This window comes from Conger conger, chromosome 3 (assembly GCF_963514075.1).
Source record: "Conger conger chromosome 3, fConCon1.1, whole genome shotgun sequence".
In the NCBI taxonomy this organism is placed as follows: domain Eukaryota; kingdom Metazoa; phylum Chordata; class Actinopteri; order Anguilliformes; family Congridae; genus Conger; species Conger conger.
The window spans coordinates 30588853-30610350 of NC_083762.1; the positions used below are offsets into that span (position 1 = coordinate 30588853).

Genomic DNA, 21498 nt, shown 5'->3' on the forward strand with positions numbered 1-21498 from the left:
AAACTGTCAATTTCACTTTGCTTTTATTTACAATATTTGTTTGGGTTGCCAATTATTTTGAACCCTATGGTTTTCAGAAAAAAATGAGATTTGGTAAAAACATTAAAACAGGAGAATAAATGTATTGAAATGGAATTGTGCTGTTTTCCCATACGTTTGGACATCTTTATGCAGCCTTTTTTCTTCATTTTTATTAAAGGTGCCAATAATTCTGGAGTCCACTGTATGTACCACATTTTGTGATTGCAAATGGGTCAAGAGTTCTATGCTTTCAAAGTGTGCATTTTCATGTTACAACACCATGCATCATGTGACCAAGAAGAAGACAAACTAAATTTGCCAGCTTTGCTTAGTTTAAAGTACATATTTCTCTAATAAAGACTAATATTATTTGGAAAATTAAATGAGCTGGAATGTGTGACATGTGCTACCATTTTCATTTTATTATTTTACAAATCATCATGTCTTTGTACATTACAAAGTTTAATTTGTTTTCATTGCATTTGATTTTTGCAGCAACAGTGAAAGCCCTTTAGAATGTTGCACGTCTTGACATGAACACATAAATATGGAAGAAAGCCTAGTGGAAGATCAGCCAAAGTCATGAGATTTCAGGTGCGCTGCATTTCCTTGAAGAAGCAGCCTAGAAAAGAAAGAGACACATTGCTAATACACAAGCTCAAAGAGACACATTGCTAATCCTCAGTTCACAACACATTTCCTCTACAGTGTTCTTTAACTGTTCTTACACCACTTACATTGTCATACAACCCGGTTACTCGTTTTACTGACCTATACCAGGTTTAGTTACATTGCTCAAGAACACAATGGCAGTTTCCTCACCTAGCACTTGATTCAGAAGTCTCTGAATTACTAGCCTGGTACAAAACCACTACACTACACTGCACTGCACTGCACTGCACTGCTACCCACTTCAAATAAGTAAAGAATGTTTACGTTTTTACGTGGGTCCACATCAGTCTCTAGCTCTTGGCGGCTGGTAATACTGCTGAGTTGGTCGTGTTCGCCTTGGCTGGCCATCCCCTCCCCTGCGGTATTCTAGAGAGTTTTCATAATAAACATCTTCATCCTGCGAGTAAACAAACCTTTTAGGCCCACTCTACAGTCTACACCAATTATTATTATTTTAAATCTGAAACCTATTAAATCCTTTTATATACAGGAGTAAATAAGAATCAACCTCTTATTAAGACCAACAATGATGTTTAGGTACGTCTGTCACAGACTTATGTTGGGAAGATGTTATACCTGTATATTAGTGGTCCTCATTCTTGGTCCGGGAGCCGCAGAGTTTTCACCTTAATATCAGAAACCAATTCAGACCCAAGAAACTAGGTGGTGAGTTAATTGATCAATTAAAGCAGTAATTACACAATTAAGTGCTGAGTAACAACAAAAGCCAGGACACCCTGCAGCTCTCCAGGACCAGGAGTGAGGACCACTGTTCTATATGATCACACATTTACTGGTGGACATTTACTCAGGCAATTTAGGTATGCATGTACCTTTTTAAATTTACAGCAGTAAATTTACAACAGAATTTGAACCCACAGCATTCTGGTTAACTAGGCAACTATACCACTGTCCTCTTTAGAACATTTACTGGTGGTGCATTTGACGAATGCAATTGTTATCAAATTTTCAGTTGTTACATTTTTTCACAAAAGGTTATTTGGGCTGTACCACCATGCAAACTGGGCTGCAGGCTCTTGAGAAACCCTGCTTTAAACAGTAAATAAATTACAGAACCCTTCTGTTGAAGTGAATGGTGGTTGATTGGATGGCGAGTGAGGGTAGGCTGGGCAGATGAGTAATGCCTGCTCTTGGGGCTGTGTCACACATACTTTGTGTGCTATAATCAGGTAATGCAAAGGCAAAGCCCCAACATGACAGAGGTTACATGAGACACAAAAGGTTGGAGAAGGAGCCGTCCCTTGATAAGAGACCTTGTGCTCAAGGTGAGGGTTTGATCATCCTTGAGTAAGCCAGCTGGCACTTAGCATATGTCTTCAAATTGTATGTTTTCACTTACCCAGAGTACCATCTAACCATCCAGATGGCACACGCAATTTCCGCTGAAGCAGAACAGTATTCTGGGTGAATTTCTTGGGCAAAGTGTTTTATTGTTTTGAACAGCAACTTACAAAACTGCCTCTTCGGTGGAAACTTGCATGTGCTTGCGTGGACAGTTAACTACAGCTGTGTTGCGAGCTACAGCTTAGTAAGTAATAAAGCTACTGCTTCAAGTAGTGTTGGGCGGTGTCACAGTACAATAATATAAAATCTTGACGGTCACTACCTCAATACCGTCTAAAGAATTAAGGCGCAGTTGCCGCGTGCTACATTCAAAACTCCCATATTTCATTATTCTGTTCTAATGGTCCACAGCGGTAAAAAAAAAGTAACTGTGATGTTTCACAATGTAGAAATGTGTAGGTTAAATTGACTTTAATTGTCACTGTTCAGGGCCGTTATAATGATATCACCCGCTATAGATGACGTTAGCCAATTTGACCAGAGGAGCCCTCAAATTCAGCGAACAGCTGAAAAGTTTTGCGGCAAACGTTTCTCTTTACACAGTGTTTCATTGCAACAAACACATCTGACGCCGTTCATGGTCATGTTTTCAAACCGTTCGCTTAGGCTTGCAAACGTTCATGGAGAACATATAGCACAAGTATTCCATCAGAGCATGTTTTCAGCACAGCTGGAAATGTTGTAAGCCCCACACAATATCTTCTTAAACCAGAGAAAGTGGATAGTGTTTTTGGCAAAAAACCTAGAATAGATATAGAATATCTTTATCTTGAGTTATAGCCCAAGATAGCTTTTTCTTTTTATTATTTTATTTTGAAAAGCATATATAGGCTTGTCATTTGCCTTTCATTTTATTTACAGTGGTGTGAAAAAGTGTTTGCCCCCTTCCTGATTATTTATTATTATTATTTTTATTTTTATTTATTTTTTGCATGTTTGTCACACTTAAATGTTTCAGATCATCAAACAAATTTAAATATTAGTCAAAGACAACACAAGTAAACACAAAATGCAGTTTTTAAATGAAGGTTTTTATTATTAAGGGAGAAAAAAAATCCAAACCTACATGGCCCTGTGTGAAAAAGTGATTGCCCCCTAAACCTAATAACTGGTTGGGCCACTCTTAGCAGCAACAACTGCAATCAAGCGTTTGCAATAACTTGCAATGAGTCTCTTACAGGGCTGTGGAGGAATTTTGGGCCACTCATCTTTGCAGAATTGTTGTAATTCAGCCACATTGGAGGGTTTTCGAGCATGCCACAGCATCTCAATAGGATTCAGGTCAGGACTTTGACTAGGCCACTCCAAAGTCTTCATTTTGTTTTTCTTCAGCCATTCAGAGGTGGACTTGCTGGTGTGTGGGACACACACCTTCCAAAAAGTTCAACTTTTGTCTCGTCAGACCACAGAGTATTTTCCCAAAAGTCTTGGGGAATATCAAGATGTTTTCTGGCAAAATTGAGACGAGCCTTAATGTTCTTTTTGCTCAGCAGTGGTTTTAGTCTTGGAACTCTGCCATGCAGGCCATTTTTGCCCAGTCTCTTTCTTATGGTGGAGTCATGAACACTGACCTTAACTGAGGCAAGTGAGGCCTGCAGTTCTTTGGATGTTGTTGTGGGGTCTTTTGTGACCTCTTGGATGAGTCGTCCCAAAGCTTTAGAAATGGCTTTATAACCTTTTCCAGACTGATAGATCTCAATTACTTTCTTTCTCATTTGTTCCTGAATTTCTTTAGATCTTGGCATGATGTCTAGCTTTTGAGGATCATTTGGTGTACTTCACTTTGTCAGGCAGGTCCTATTTAAGTGATTTCTTGATTGAGAACAGGTGTGGCAGTAATCAGGCCTGGGTGTGGCTAGTGAAATTGAACTCAGGTTTGATAAACCACAGTTAAGTTATGTTTTAACAGGGGGGGCAATCACTTTTTCACACAGGGCCATGTAGGTTTGGATTTTTTTTTCTCCCTTAATAATAAAAACCTTCATTTAAAAACTGCATTTTGTGTTTACTTGTGTTGTCTTTGACTAATATTTAAATTTGTTTGATGATCTGAAACATTTAAGTGTGACAAACATAAATAAGAAATCAGGAAGGGGGCAAACACTTTTTCACACCATAAAAATAGCTATTATGTTATTTAGCCTGTCAGGCTACAAACTTCCATTGCATTTGTTTATTCATTCTGCCTAAAAGCCACTAATTATTGTTTAATTAATACCCTATACCCTATGTGTGATAATAAATATTTTGGATCTTGAATTATATTATACGGCCAAACAAAAATCGATCGCAGAGGCGTCAGCTTGCATCTCTTTCGCAAAAGGGAATACAATTAATGCATTTCATCCTTTAGGCTATCTGTCAAATGTTAGCTAGTAAGGTTACATTGCTTTGTTTATCTTTTTGCTTTGTAGTAGGCTAACTGTATTTTGTTTTCATGAATGGTGCACTTTTCTTGCTCACTTAAGTGATAAATTGTTGATAAGCTTGATCACGCAAATGAACACATTTAACACATCAAGTAACATGATAGCAAAGGGCCTCGTTCCTAATCACATCACTGTGGTTAATCACTTGTGGCAATAACAGCAAAGACCCCCTCAGCTTATGTGTTATAATGCATGTTTTGGATCTTGAACATTATTCTCTTCTCTAATTAAATGGCCCTACGAAATTCGATTGCAGAGCCGACAGCAGGACCGGTCAGTAAACACCCTCTGGTGTACGACTAGTAATTTCTTATTATATAATATTGCGAATGGCACTTGATATTATCACAGAGGAATGTGTGCACCTTCTGGTGAGAGACTGTATAGCAGCCTCTAACTGCATTTCAGTGAAACAGCAGTGTCCCCTGGTGAAACGGTGAAACCATGTACCGTGGTAAAATTTTGGGACTTTTTAACGCTTTCAAAAATGTGATACCGCCCAACCCTACCATGAAGTATGTTGCAACAGGACTAACGTAAGGGCTCAAATGTAAATCGTGCATGGATGCACACATAAATGGGGTACAAGATAGCAAAGGGGCTCTTTGCTGTTCCTTCACAAGAGAGAGATAAACTGAGGTTGCTTACCCAGGAGTCCATGTGAACAGGCTTGATATTATGGAGGAGGACTTCTTCACAATTTCCATAGTCACTGAACACAACAACAGCAGTCGTTCCAGATGGATGCACTGCATCGATTCTGGCACGATAGAACTATAACACAGAGAAGAAGAGCAGACTAGTCAAATCATCCTGAATTAAGTTCCCTGATCTGCTGTTTTGCAGCTGTCATGTTGACAATACACTGGCTCTAAGACCGTCTTCGTCTAGCATGCAGTAATTTACGAATGTCAAACCAAAATGATTTGTCTGTAAACAAAAACAAGAGATATAACCATCATGTCATCAAGTGCTCACCGAGTGTATACATAAGGGACTTTCAAGATGAAAAGTGCAGTGCTTGCTGAGAAGCAATACTCATGAATAAGCAGATGGATACCAGTGGTTATTACATCTCGGGTATAGAATGGTAGAAAGAAAATGCTCATTTTCATCATGTTTGAACTTTTCTTGAAGAGTTACCTGGTTTAATTATGGTGTAAAAGTCACCAGACACTGAGGTTTCCTATTAACATCAAATATTATTTATATTAACTGACTAATGTCTCAAGTACACATGCATGAGACAACATTAAACACTATTCCACATGCAACTCAACATGTTGATGAAATGGCTGCATACAATCAGGCGTATGCTCACCTTGTTATCTTCCCAGTACAGTGCAAGGCACTGGTCGCCTGGTTTCCAGTTATTCAGCCCATGTGCGCTTGATTCCGAGACCAAAACTGATTCTATGCCTTTTTGACTTTTGATTGGTCCGGACCTTTTCTTGGGCCCAGAGTTCTGAGAGATGTTTTTGTTGGAGAACCCCTCACCAGAGGTTACACCACACTGCTGTTTAATAGGCCCAGTCCGCCGCTGCTCTGAGTACCCATTTTGAATGTGTGTGTGACCACCAGCCCCAACCATATTCAAGTCCTGTGTCACAATGGTATTCTTATTGCCCCACAAGTTGGAGGAATTCAGAGAACCAACAACATCTGATTTTCTGACAGCAGTATCTGAGTGTTGCCTGTCAAACACCCCTCTCCTTTTACCGTTGCCCTCAAATTTGTTATCAGACCGAGAGCCTCCCTTAACGTCCAATTCCCCAGAGTTGCTCTCTGGGGGTTTGTGTTGTATTCCATTGTCATTTGGAGTCTTCTTGAAAGACGCATCAGAGCCTTGCTGGAATCCAACAGAAGTTGCTTGATCTCTAGATCCTTGGTGGAATCCGCCAGAACTTATATGGTCTCTGGATCCTTGCTGGAATCCACTAGAGCCAGCAATGTCCCTTGACCGATGAGGAAAAGCTCCAGGAACAGTGTGATCGCGTGATCGTGGATTTCCATGGAACACCCGCCCACCCCTCCTGCCCTCATCCTGCCATTTGTCTGGGCCACCTGCACCAGAGTTCTCAGGTCCCCTCCATCGCTGGCTGGCAGTAGAAGAGTCCAGGCCTGACTTGAAGAGCTCACTGTCCTTCTGGAAGCGTGGGGGTTTGTCGCTTCTCTGCAGTCTTGGATCATTCCTTGAGGGATATTTATTTTGCAAGTCTTTGGAGAAATAGTCTGTGTCTGGGAACATCATCTTGTTCAGCTGACCCTGAGGTTTTGGAGCTGGCTGGCTTTTTGGCTCTTCAGAAACAATGAAAAGTACATACTGTTAATTCATGCCAAGACAGTAGAGAACAGGGGCAGATAATTATGGGTTTGATTAATATGGTGCTATTCAGAAGCCACTGACCAGTGAGGAACTTAGCATATGAATACAGTAAAAAAGATTACCATCAATAGAAAAGGCCCCCATCTTTGATTCCAGGAAATCAAACAGAGTGCTTGGACCAGAGGGCCTTCCTCCAGCCACATCATCCTCTTCATCCAACCTGGCTCTTCCGCGACCCCTGCCCTTTGCTAGAGAATACAGGCAAATATTAGAGTGAGAAAGACAGACACAGTCCAGTTTAATGAGGTTAGACTAGAGGAGAATGCAACTTTCTCCTTGTTTATTCAATCAAAAACCACCTCATACCACAGTGTTTATATTAATCATTATGAAATGCTTGCTTTTCTCAGCTGCATAGTCAGAATGTTTCCAGTCCTCATTCCCTTCACCAACTGTTCCCCCAAGCTCTCATTAGAAATGAAAACTCCCTGTGCGCTGTACCTCTTGGTGGTGGTCGGCTGTAATCAGCAAGTACAGGCTTCGGCTTGTCATTTGTGAGAAGGAAATTGAGAGCCACCTCCAGGTTGTTGTTGTTGTCCATGAGTGCCTGCCTTGCAGCTTCTTTGTTGAAACCCATTTCCATGATGTCCCTCAATGCCCTTTCGTCCACCTGGATGACGGAAATGACGACAATTCACATCCTGTAACTGTACCAGCTTCGCGAAATGTTATTGGAATACCTTGCTATTTACAATGAATATAAAGTGGATGGAGAAAAACAAATAAGATTTTATTGGAACAAGTTAAATATTATTCGAGGCACAGTTCAAATGAATGGACTGACGGAAGTTATTTAAAATAATTTATTGTATTTAACAGTAAGACAACAATCTCACTTATGTCAATTGTTTGTAGAATTTCAAAAATATGTATATATTTTAATTTGACCAAGATTGTTTTCCCCAAAAAATTAATCGTATGACTGGGCGTGCCACAACTGCCAATGTGACTTTTGAAACGTGAACTGTATCACTTGCATCACTTTACAATTTTGCAGTAATCAAACACCGAAGTTTGACAAACTTCCCAAAAGACCCATCCTTTATTTCCATTTGTACTCTACAATCTGAGATTTATATTTTTTAAAAATCTGAAAAAAATAAAAAATAAAATAAAAACAACCACATGGTTTAAGTGCTTATTTTCAGATTTTAATAAAGGGCATTTTTAAACATTTAGCTTTCACTAAGTAGAAATTACAGCAGTGTTTTTCATCGTCCCACCAGGGCAACACAATATTTGAGACAAAGCAATATTACGTAAAAGTAGTCATGTTCAGTATTTTGTTTAGCATAGTATCCTCTGCATGCAATAACTGCTTGAAGAAGTTGAATGAAGTGTACAATTCATGGACATCACCAGTTGCTGGGAGTCTTCTCTGGTGATGCTCTGCCAGGCCTGCATTGCAGCCATCTTTAGGTCATGCTTGTTTTTGGGGCTCGTCCCCTTAAGATTTATCTTCAGAATATGAAAGGCATGCTCAATTGGTTTCAGATCGGATGATCAACTTGGCCACTCAATAAATTAATTGATTTAAATTGATTAATTAAAGATTTGTTAAGCAACTTAGAACATATCACCTTTGTATCAGGTGACCAAAAGTATTTGAACATGTGACTGACAGGTGTTTCTTGATGCCCAGATGTGTCCTGTTAGATTTATTGGTTAAACAATAAATAGTTCCGAATGTCTTCATGACTAACACAAATCCATTCTTCACAGACAAAGCCCAAGGCTAAAACCAAGAGTAAACATTCAAACAAAATGATACAGAACATGAAAACAGAGTGTGATTATGGACAGTGGTGGTGTGGAAACATCGGGGTAGGAATAGTGTGTGTCGGTAGAGTGAGTGCACTTTTTTATTTGCTTGCCTCCCAAAAGCTCTGTGCATGGCCCTGGCCATATCTGTGAGGTGCCCCCCAAATGTCAGTGGTGAATTTGCACAACCGCCAACAATCTCTGTGATGGCAACTGCAGAACATCCCCCTTTACCCCCGGACGCCATCAATAATCTCTGCGGCGAAGGTCTGTGGAACGCGAGCCCCCCCCCCCCCCCCCCCATTGCCATCAACAATCCAAAACAGAGTCACAGTTCTGGCACACATAAATTGCCTGGCCTTGTGTACAGGCATCAATTGAGTCAGACTGAGCTAAAAGCCTGTCTTGTGTAGTCCAGGCATATGTCTGCTGCTCTAAACTTTGTGTAAATACTGACTGGGAAGCAAAGATTTAAAAAAATTCATTTAAAACAGCAATTTCTGAATCCAGTAGTTTTAACCGCCAACGCCATCATTTAAATGTCCAGAACTATGAATACCGAACACAAGCGTATCAACAGTTAGAACACCTCACTGAAATACAATTACCATATTTTACATGTTGGTAAATTTAGTCATTTTTAAAAGTCAAGAACAACAACAGGACACTCACCAGCTCACGATACACCCCTTCTGATCGGTTTTCGGTCCAAGCAGGTTTTTCTTCACGCCTTTTCTGATAAGTGTCTCGATTCTTGTATGAGGAACCAGAATTGTTGAGATTACTGCCTGCATTTCCTCCACCACCAAATGTCCGAGTCTGAACACACATTAAAAAAGAAACACAAACAGTGCTGTAAAGAGACGTATTGAATGAACCAATGATCCCCTCATAGTCATCATTACATAAAAATACTTTGTACCCGAAATATCAGGTTGTTATTAGGTACTACCATTCCAAAATTGTTGCACACCAGACATGTCATCAGATGCAAGTCCAAGTCAAGTCTCAAGTCTCCAGAATGGTGCAGACCCAACAGTGTATATGTATGTATATATATATATATATATATATATATATATATATATATATATATATATACACACATATATATATATATATATATAATATATATATATATATAATATATATTATATATATATATATATATATATATATATATATATATATATATATATATATATATATATATATACACGTTACATGGGACATGTAAGGTGTCCCATTACATGGAAAAAAGGTTTGTTGGTTTTGACTGAACTGCATATGACCTTATTAAACTGGCCGTGTGTAACTGATTGAATCGAGGGGATAGTGGATTGACAAATCATGCTTAGGCAGCTGACAGTCTATTCAGTTCATGAAAAAACTATATATACATCAAAGCTCAATTATACTCATTAATTCCAAGATAATAAAGGCAGTCAGAAAGTGTGAATGCACCTCTTTGCTTTTTGCGATTTCTGCTATGGCAGCAATCCTTTGCTTCTCAAACTCATCGTTCTCATCTGCCGTTTTCATGGCACTGGTGACCTGCAGTGTCTTCCTTTGATCCAGCTCCCGGCTGTCAACCTGTTCTTTCGCCACACATTTCTGAGAAAAGGAACAGAAATAAGACAGGGCCTGCATAGCATACCACACTTATGTAAAAGTGTAGACTTAACATTTGGCAACCTTTCAGAACATACACTAGGTCAATACCGTGTCAGTTGTACAGTATATTTGTGATCTGTTTTAAGTGCAGTTGTAAGTGCGATGGCCTCTTTTTTCTCATACATCCATGTTATGGTAAAAATGTTAATTTTGGGCTATTTTAGGCTTTCTTCTTTTTGTAGAACAATAGCTTGCCTTTCATAATCTGCATTTCTTAATGCCAAATTCACAGTAAAAATATAGTTTTTAAACTTTTAAACGCAAGATGTCAAAGTGGAAGCAACACCATTGTTGCGCATTGTTTGGAGGCTAGAACGCTGGTCACTGTTCACCAGTCACAAACAACCATGTCAGCTGTGTTGATGTCTATATGTCAAGAGATAAACGTGTAGTGCAAAAATAGCTATAGTCCCAGAGTTTTGTTAGCCCAGCGTCGGTAACCCAGCCTCAAGTAATTCTTGTGACAAAACTTTGAAGCCAGTTTTCTGAAAAACATGATTTGGTGGCACTCAAAATGAAACGGGACACAGCTCCCTTGATATCTGGAGTAGAAAGATAACTTTAGTTTCGTTAGATATTTATATATATATATATATATATATATTCTCCTCTTTCAATTAGTTTCTAAAACTCAAAATATGTTTTGGGGTCAATGCGACTTATTCTAATACAACAGGTCGCATTTGAATGACAACTACACATTTGGATACCATCATACCATCTGTGCAATGTGAAAAAAAATCTGTTTTAAACGCATTGAAATCTCATACAATCTTCTCAAAATGTCGTCATAAATACAGAGCTATAAACCCCACATAACTGAGGCTAACTGCTGTTCCCAGAAATTCCTTATTTGAGATAAGGTTTTTATGCAACTTTAGACAATAATTACACGTGACAGCCTGTATAACCTACAATTGTGATTCATGGAACAGACAAGAAGTAAACATGTGCTGACCCAACAGAGTGAGCACACACTTGAAAAACAGACAGGGATTAAAGCATTAAAGGCAGAGGAAGATGAACATACCTGGCCAAATGGGAGAAAGGGAGGTGGCCCACCTTCTGCACCGATATTAGTTCGACTGTGCTTGGCCAAACTCTAGAGGAAAACGGGAGCAACCATTTGGCTGATGTCAGGGGTTTTAGCATAGGACTGCATGGGATCATATTTACAATGTCATATATGATTGAATATTTCATATTATGCTGATCAAGCAATGTATTTTTGATATTAGCAATGTGCAATATGTGCCAATTCTAGCATCACAAAGGTTGAAAGGCTCAAGATTCACTTTAAGGTCAACTTGATTGACTCACCCTTTGTAATTCCCATTTTTCAACCATGTGATCGACTTCCCCACCAAGTATGTGGATTTTAGAGTCATCAAGCAGCAAGAACCCATTTTTCACAAGAACTGTGCCCAGGAGCTTGACTTTAGTTCCAGGAGGGGTGTTGAGACTGAGAAAAAAGGGAACAGTTAGCACAGTAAATTCTGAGCTTTTGTTTACCTTGTTTTCTTTCATGCAAGAGAGCATTAATGTACACAGCCATTTCAAACATTAATCCAGAATACCAGATTGATACAAAAAACAGCCTTGTTACAAATGCTACACAGCTGCATTGTGTTGCTATACACTCACTGAGCACTATTAGGTTTTTATTATTTTATTTTTTTACTTATTGGAACAGCAGCAGAAGACCAAAAAGACCACTGCTGCCTACCCATGTCTGATGCGTTGTTTGTTCAGAGATGCTCTTCTGCATATCACTGTTGTAATGTGTGGTTAGTTGCATTACTGTCACCTTCCTGTCAGCTTTGATCAGTCTGGCCTTCTCCTCCGACCTCTCTCATTAACAACATGTTTTGATGCATGATAGGAATTTAGATTATTTGCATATAATCTAGAACAGATAACATTTGCGCTACAGAGAATATACTGGAATCAGTATTTTAGCAAATAGACGTATTCTCCAACACACCAAAATTGCAGCCATGTTTAAAAAAAGCCGAGTGTAATAATATTATAAAATGGGTAGGACAAATCTCGCAATGTGATTAGTTCATAGCAGAGATACATTTTCTATGTACCATGGCTGTGAGCTCTAATGCTTGATTACAGTTCTATCAAGTATCACTCTGTGGCGAAGCAGCCATTTGAGTCAAAATTAAAAACAGTTAGATGCAAGAGGCCTTTCAAAAACCTTAAAATAAAGTTGCCCAGAATTTGCAAGCAAGCAGGGATGCAGAAATACACACTGCCTCCACTTCCACATGATTTAGAAACCATCCAATGTGGGTCTCGATTTGCAAGAGAGATTTGTGTCTGTAAGCAGGCAGAAGTGCAAGAGCTTTGGAGCGACCCACACGTGGAAACTTTCTGGACCGGAGAAAGCAGAGCGCTTCTCCAAAAAATAAAAAGAGTAGACCTACGCAACATGGTTGGACAGTTTTTCAGTACTTGCACAATGGCACAAATAATCATCAAAAAGGCATAAACCCTTGTTTGCTGACTGACAGTAGCTTGCAAGCTAACTAGCTAGCAGGTTTGGCAGAACAACGTTAAGAGTTTAGTAACAATGCATAGCAACCACCTGGCACTGCTTTCAAGCATACGGGAACTACTTTTGTGTAATGAAACTTCATAAACTGTTTTAATTGGATTGTGTCAATAATATCTATATTAATATGTTTGGCAAACGTTCTTATAAAACCGTAACCATTTTATAAAAGCAATAACTCACTCCAAGAATCCACTGCGCGTCGGGCTGAAGAATGCCCCTTAGCTGTGATAAAATTTCTATATACCACTGCCTGTCGTGAGTTATTGCCTAAATAAATCCATGGCAAGAATTGTAGTACGAATAAAGGTTATAAGAATATATATTTTTAATGCGTTACAAATGTTTGTGCCAAAAAGGAACAAATAGAATTATGCTTAGTAAACCTCTCATTTTAGATTATGAATTGTGTCGACATATAGGCTGGGCCATTGCAACTAGTTACAGGCACACAACAAACCAACAACAATAAAATGATAAATACAATAAAATAACATTATTAGCCTCACCTGACTTTGGATAGTTGTTTGAACTCAATGCCGACACAGTTGGTGTGGCCATCTGTCATCTGTATGCGCAGCATTCTGGGAGCTGCCTGGGACTCCTCGTGGTCTTTTGGAGCTGCCACGTTCCTGATCTTCTGCACCTGGAGTACGCATGGCCCTTGTACCTGAGGGAGAAAGCAGAAATGCCAATTGCCAACTTAAAATGAATAACCAATTAACTGCAATTGATCAGTAAATCACTTAACCCCTTTGCACCATGGAGCCTCCAGGTGTCCTGAGATCGCTTGATTCAGTCTTTCCATGTTTCTGGAACCAAACAGTACGGTGCAGCAAAAGTCTTTGTTCTAGCATCATTAGTAGATGATACATTACAACTAATACACAGTTTCTAAGTGCCAACACTGTCACGCAGTCCATTTACCAACCCCACCACACCCCTGCCAGGGATCATCTGCAACAAGTGTGACACGGGTGGACACGGCGTCTATCGGTGAGTTCATTAAAAAGTATTATTTGGCCACCAAAAATTATTCACCAAAATGATCTTATTCAGCCATAGCAACAACATAAAGGCAACAATAGCTGAAAGGTATGCCAATACAGCGGTAAAAACCTTGCAGTAAAACCATTTCTTTGCAATAGCACCATCTATTAATGGATTTATATCAACCGTAAGGTGCTTAAGCACATTATATCAATAGAGGCCACACCCACAAATCTCTCTGGCTTCCTGTAACCATATTCTGTAATGCCGCAACTTTCTTTATATAACTTAGATATTGGTCTTAAGATGCTACCTTCTGCAAATTGATCAAACCATCCAGTCAAAATTATCTCCACAGACAATAAGGAAGATGGTGATGGATGCAATAAGTAACCCAAGGATCACAGTTTAGGAACTTCAGAGAGGTTGTGTCTTGAGGTCAGCAAAAATCATAAAATGGCACCTCTATACTAACAAACTGGAAGGGTAGCACATGAGTGTGCTAAACCTCATTGGAATTATGACTGGAAGAGAGTGCTAAGGACAGATGAGATTAAAATCGAACATTTTGGCCATACACCCCATTGGCATGTTTGGAGGCAAAATTGAATTGGAATGCACCTCATACCTACGGTTAAATATGGCGGTGGATCCTTGATATTGTTTTGCTACCAGTGGTCCAGGGGCACCATTTAAGCACCATCAATGGCAAAATTAATTCAACAAAACATGAGCAGCTTCTTGTAAGAAGCAGAAGTGCTGAGGTTGTTTGCTGTCACCACATTAACCGGGCAATGTACTGCACTTTTCTATAACACATGATGCTGGGGCCTAGATTTTATAGAGAGAGAAGAGAGCCCCCTACTGGCCCACTAACACCACTTCAATCAACTTTCACTGAAGATCAGCCAGCGCTACCAATCATAAACTTAGAGCTTCTCATATAACCAATGAGCTTCTCATATACCCAATGCTTTCACTTTTGGCAATGTACTGTGGCTCCTTCTGAAAGAGGTAACATGTTTAATTGACTAATTGATGGACCTATGCCTGAATCACTGAAACTAAACCACAGTTGAAAATTGGTGGTCAAACACCTGGCAAATGGCAATGAGCCAAAACTCCCTCCATCCATCCATCCATCCATCCATCATCTAACTAGCTTATTCCAGGTCAGGTTCACGGGAGGAGCTGGAGCCTATCCCATGGGATGAGAGAGGCAGGAATATACCCTGAACAGGCCCGCAATCCATCACAGGAAACGTACACCATTTACCCACATAATCATACCATGGACAATAACTAGGAACTAAACCCAGCCCACATAGGAGGTCCGCTGGACCAAGTCTGTCAGCTATAGCTCATAGCTTACCTTCTCCACTCGTCCACTGTTTATGTCACTGGCCAGAAACTTCTTCCCGATAGGTCTTAAATCACTCTGGAGATTACAGAGCACAGAGATTACACAGCTGCACTATTAAAAATGTCTTTCCTCAAAACGTATGGAGATTATCCCCAGAAAAAGCTACTGATTACTTACAGTACCCTAATGTCTTTAAAATACTTAAAAGGATGTTAGTCAATGACTTCACTCAACATATAAAGCAAATGAAAAATGGGGAAAAAATAAAATCAAGACAGGCTGAGGGTTGGCGTTAGGTCACATTGGGAAAATAATAAAAAACATAAAAACGAGGAAAGAAATAAAAAGGTGGAGGAGAAAAGGAAATTAGCCAGAATTAACCAACTGCATTGCATGAACCAAATATTGTTTCATGTATGTCAAATGTTTGTATAAATCAGTATTTAACTATGGCTATATGAAGCAATGTTTGTAAACTAGTTGATTTAGTCTGATTATTTGGATTACATTTATGCCATAAAGCAATTTAGCGGGTTAGTGGTCAGTGTTTTCTTGGATTCCTTTAGCTGAAGAGTCACAACAAACAAACAGTCAGAACTAGCAGACATGCACGCAATTCATAGAACGATAGTTAATTTCAGAACTTTTGGTTCTGCTAGTGGCGTACACGTTTCATTCCATATTCCAGCCAGGTCACAATATCCATATGAAAATAAACACGAAAGAAGTGTTTTTTTCTCTCTCCATAGGATGTTTCTGGTGATGGTCCAATTTGTCACCAGAAAAACTGATGAAATATGCCATACATAATGATGAAACTAAAAAATAATTAAATAAAAATGATGAAATTATGTGAACATACTTGCAAATACTTACCAGCATTTTCTGGTAAGTGGAAGAAAAACTAACCCTTTTGAAAATGACTTCAGCAGTCAAATTAAACATGCTTCAATTGCTATATTTTGTCACAGTCACTTGTGAGAACAACTATTACATGGAGAAATGGTCTGATATTTTTCAAGACTTCACTAAAAGAGCCTACTTGCAAAACTGACAAACTCCACTTTTCTGAAAAGCCACGATGACCCTAATAAATCTACACAATATGCACAGGCAGTCTTGACTTAATATTGGGGGTCACAAAAAGTGGCCAAGGCGGACCACTAATGATAACCTTGTGTAGCATCTCTGAGGCTTGCACTATGAGTATGATGCAATAGAAATCTTGCAAACAATCACAGACAATAATTTAGTAAACTTTTAAACTACTGGTGGTCACCCAATAGCAAAACAGAACACTACGTGATCCCCTGGGAATTAAGGGGGATACCCTTGTTATAATTAAATGAGGGAGATGCCATTGTTTATAGCGTGTACATTATAAAGACTGTAACCATACACAAAAGGTTCAAGGTTAATGTTGATTCCACACCAGAAATAAAACATGGGAATATAAATCAAACCTACATTAAGTGCAATACGGATGATGTCACTGACAGACACCTTCTCCGAAGAGCTTCTGCAAATCTCTATGCCTTCATCTGAAAGGTACCTGAGAGGGGGAGAAAGATTAATTCACACCCATGATTTTTTTAAATTATAGATTTAAATAGCTTTTTCATGCATTTGACCGGCCTAAACAGTTTTTGTGCGCAAGAAAAGTAGCTTGTACAATAATGTTCGATATAAAGTGTTTTCGTGTTTCATTTGGTGGTTTGCTTCTGTGGCAAGAATGCTGCTGGCTGGGAAAAATACTTGGGAGGCTCCGACAGCAATCACATTACATTTTGCCATGAAACAGTTGCCCATAACCAATAGTGGTTTCGGGCTTTCTTTTCACACAACCACCACGAGGAGGCAAATGTGAGCACTTTACTCCATAGTTGTTGTGAGCCCACCCTTGCTGGAGCAATGGACTTAGGCCTACCATTTCTACCCTTTATAAAAAAATTAATTAAAAAAATCTATATCTTGTATCTTTATATCTTGTTTTCATTGAAATTATCAACTTATAAATGGTAGCACAGCAGCTAACCTACAATGGGACTAGAGTGTTAACCATGTGTTTTACGCAGATTTGCAAAATGAAATTCCAACTTCCGATCATTCCAGGTGCACTACACAAAAAGCAAAAGTGAATAAGCACTTGAACTGTCTGCATTCTGCACTGACCCAACAACAGAAATATACCAGTAACATTACATGTGCTCACATCTAGCTCTTTTAAGAATACAGGTCTAATCAAACCTGTAGCTAATCTGCAAAAGTCAGTAACTGTGGTCAGCTACATTTGGAAATGTTTTCACATGTTTGTTTGGTATTTGTAACGTTCTGAAATGACTCTACAGCGAAGATAACTTTCAGAGATAATTTGCCTTATACCTGTGCTAAGGAAGTGACTGAAAACATCTTAAAGACATTTAGATAGCGCCTTTATCCAAAGCGCTGTACAATTGATGCTTCTCATTCACCCATTCATACACACACTCACACACCAACGGCGATTGGCGTCTTGCTCAGGGACACTTCGACACAGCCCGGGCGGGGGATCGAAACCAGCAACCCTCCAACTGCCAGACGACTGCTCTTACTGCCTGAGCCATGTTGCCCCTCTAACTACAGTAATTGGAAACACATGTGAAGCCAAGGTACCCTGAAATGGTGGCCTATGCATACAAAGGGTTGCAATTCCTATACAGAACACTCGGTAAGTACCCTCAAATTAAGGCTGACAGTCTACACTTCAACTGCATTTTCATTATTCCATTTTGAATCCAATGCGCTGTACTACAGAACCAAAAGAGCAGAACAGAAAGTCTGTCACTAACGCAATATGAGAAACTTCAAAAGGTTTTTAGAACCCCAGCATAGCGGCAATTGAACATCTCACATGCAGAAAGCTTAGCGTTTGAAACCAACTTGCAGTCATGTATAATTGTTGGTGCTAATTAATTGTATGAAACTGAATAGAAGGGTGAAAATATAACCTTATTTGGTAAGGTGCTATTGTGATGTGACGTGCAATTTCTAAATTTCTGTGTGCCGGTCAAGCAAAAATAACCTTTTCATACATGGTCTAAAGGGGACAGATTTAGAACTCATTTTTAAATATGTGAAAATGTCAGAGCACTCCACTGTATTGTACACGAGGTGATTGTGCTACTGAGCCTCAATATATTTGTACATTTAAGGAAAGTAGGACATTCCTTGAGTTTTACTAAACATAAAAGGCCTTCTCAATTGAAGAGGAATCAGAACAGCTTCTGACAGGACAATGAGAGATGGCCTTTAAATAATCACAGGAAACCACAACTTGGCTTCAAAACAAAAGCACATAGGTTGCAAAATGGCATCACCTAGTGGGGAAATGTATTTTACATGGGTCATTCTTTAACTTAAAATATGACTGATACAGATTGAGGGTTTCCTAAACAAAGAATAATATCATATTACTTTAAGAAATGTATTCACACAAAGAAAATGCTCACCATAATTCCTTAATTTTGTGATTTAAATATATAATTGGGTGTTGGTCTATGTTGCTTCTACATAGACCTCTATATACATATACATATGTCATACAAAAACCGGCATGGTTGTCCTTGTTCTGCAAAAACAAAAGTGTACACTATTTAAGTTAACCCAAGCAAGCTACAATCAAAGTCGGCAAGTAAGAATCATTTCCCATTACTGTATAGAGCTTGACTTAATTACTTGGATAATCAACCAGGTAACGTTGTTAGAATTTTTTTCTGATCATGAAGAAACCCTCACTTGGTTAGTCTAGTCTACATACTGGACAGATGCCACTGCAAGTCACTACTAGTCTGTCCCAAACTAATAAGAAATTTTGTTCATTCAAGCCTGGGCACTTTGGCTTCACAGACAAAAACAGAGTACTATTTTAGATTCTGGTCTAAATTTTAATTCAAATACAAGCATGGTTACAGAGTCTGCCTTTTTCCAGATCAGAAAAAAATGTGAAGGCAGGAGCTTTCTTAACACAGCAAGATGCAGAGGTTGGTTAGATTTATCGTTAATCGACTAGATTTCTGTACTGCTCTTTTAAGTGGCCTTCCCAAAAACAAATAAACAGACTTCAATTCATACTAAATGCTGCTGCCAGTCTTAACCAGAGTAAAGAAAGAATATCACATCACACCTGTAATACGAACCCTGCACTGGCTTCCCGTATCTTTTAGATTATATTACAATAGTTATTATAACCAATAATTTATTGGTTTTTCAAATCACTTAATGGTATTTCACCTCCCTATTTAGCAGATGTGCTTTTAAAGGTCCCTAAAGTCCTCTGGAACCAGCCTTCTAAGGGTTGGGGCTAAGAGAAGCGGGGGGCATTCTTCTGTGGCCCTAGCTTTTGGAACGAATTGCTGGCGGGACTGCAGGTATCTGCATCTGTAGAAACTTTTTAAAATAATCTCAACTTACCTTTTTTGCATTGCTTTTAGTTAGTATATCCATATTCTTTTGTAATCATTTTAATATTCTTAAATAATTGTATTAATCAATTTAATTACATTGTGTCTTTTACGAATCATCTGATTTTTATGTTTATTGTCCAGCACATTGTGTTGCAAATTTGTATGAAATGCGGTCGATAAATAAAGCCTGATTGATTGAATGATTTATTTATAGGAAGCGAAATGTATCGCTGTTACCATTGCAACACTTTCCACAAAAGCAATGCCGGTATTGCGAGGTCCTAGCTAAAATGTATTCTTACCGTACAGAGCCTGATCCACAAGCGTAGAAATACGTTAGCACAGCGGCACAATTATATCGAGAAATGCCATATTATCTAACAATACTTTGTTTCGAAAGTGCTGCTACGGTAAAGGAGATAAGTTATGCCAGCAAGCGAAATATATATGTCCAGGATGAAAACAGGTAGACTAGCTACGGAATTATTTTATGAAATCTTATGACAAAGCACCTAACGTTAAACCAGACTAACGCATTTATGTATTGGCTAGCTAAAACAGCTAATGTTACTCTTTAAAACCATAAATCCGCTCGTAACGTTAGCTAATTGAGCTAATGTACATCAGCAGAATTAAAAAAAAAAAAAAGATATTTAGCTACGCTTTGTGTGATTTGTCATGACTCGTTCCAGATTTTCACAATGTAATGTTGCTTTTTGTCTCGCGTGTGGAACAGCAGTAACGTTAGACTAAAGTAAGTTTGCTAACGTTAACAATCTCAGATCTTAAAACTAACACGTCAAGGAAGCCAACGTTAGCTGTAACGTTACTGCACATAGCTAACGCCAGCCACGTCTAGCTTTGCTAGTTACTTGCTTTTCCACAAAATGCGCCAAGATTCGAACAACGAAGTGAAACCGAAAATGTATTAGAGCTCTTTAGCTAACTAGTGCAAGCTGCCTAACATTACCACAGTCACAGCGAACTATACTCAATCGATAAGATAACGGATAACTTATAAGTTTATACACTAGCTAGTAGCCAAGGAGCCAATATGTTGTGCAGTTCAGGCCCACCTTGCGTTAGCTGGATAGCTAACATATGTTGGCAATAGCAGCTATCAAGCCAGCTAACTTAGCTGATACGCTTCCGCACAAATGCTGTCATGTCACCACACATAATGGTAGCTTTGTAATCTATAAAAACACAGAACATTTTCTTTTTGACATTGTGAGAACTACCGTAGCCACGGAATTTGCTACCCACCAGCCTTCTTTGGTTAGGGCTGAGCTGAAATCAGCCATTTTTTCTTCCCAAACGAGTTTGAAATACTGGTTAACGGACAATTAACTGAACATTGCAAAAAAAATAAATAATAATTTATTGCCACAATGACCCGATATCAACATCGATTTACTATAAGTCGAGGAATTACTTAGCGCCGATAAAGAAAGAACAACGGCCCGCCTGGCTGGAAACTATTTGTATCAGCCAAAACATCGGCGCACGCGTATCGGGTCAAAGTGGAAAGGCCCTAGAAAAAAAAGAGCTTAATATTTACGTCAGCCAACTTCTTCTTTTTCCTTATGTTTACAAGCGTAAACGTACACTCTAAAATCTGCCTACCGCCACCTAGTGTGGTGGTGTAGAGAGTATTTCGCTGACTAAAATGTTGCAACAGAGTCTGGCGGCGGACTGAGGACACCTCCGACTTCTACCACCCCTTCCCACTTTCGTCGTAGAAGCGTGGATGTTTACTTGACACTCTTAGCAAAAAGCTTAAGGGAAAAACACAGAAGTCTGACGTCGAAACCACGCCCACTGGGTCATAA

At 39.0% G+C, this 21498-nt stretch overlaps 1 protein-coding gene across 7 annotated transcripts; it reads right to left on the reverse strand.

Annotated features, from left to right (window-relative positions):
* Positions 1-414: 414 nt before the first annotated feature.
* On the reverse strand, positions 415-21197 carry tdrd3 (tudor domain containing 3). Of its 7 annotated transcripts, XM_061235646.1 has the most exons (16): positions 20933-21196; positions 17720-17840; positions 16692-16776; positions 15234-15299; positions 13623-13683; positions 13381-13541; positions 11629-11770; positions 11339-11410; positions 10099-10248; positions 9307-9453; positions 7315-7483; positions 6936-7061; positions 5809-6785; positions 5136-5261; positions 958-1059; positions 415-643 (listed from the first exon to the last, which is right to left on the reverse strand). In XM_061235646.1, exons 5-16 carry the CDS (start codon positions 13677-13679, stop codon positions 602-604), a joined length of 2271 nt encoding a protein of 756 aa, XP_061091630.1. In that variant the 5' UTR covers positions 13680-13683; positions 15234-15299; positions 16692-16776; positions 17720-17840; positions 20933-21196; the 3' UTR covers positions 415-601. The 7 variants fall into 7 exon arrangements, with proteins under 7 accessions (XP_061091630.1, XP_061091625.1, XP_061091626.1 ...); XM_061235641.1 differs by lacking the exons at positions 13623-13683; positions 17720-17840 and having other exon boundaries at positions 20933-21197; XM_061235642.1 differs by lacking the exons at positions 13623-13683; positions 17720-17840 and having other exon boundaries at positions 958-1090.
* Between the last annotated feature and the right edge of the window lie 301 nt (positions 21198-21498).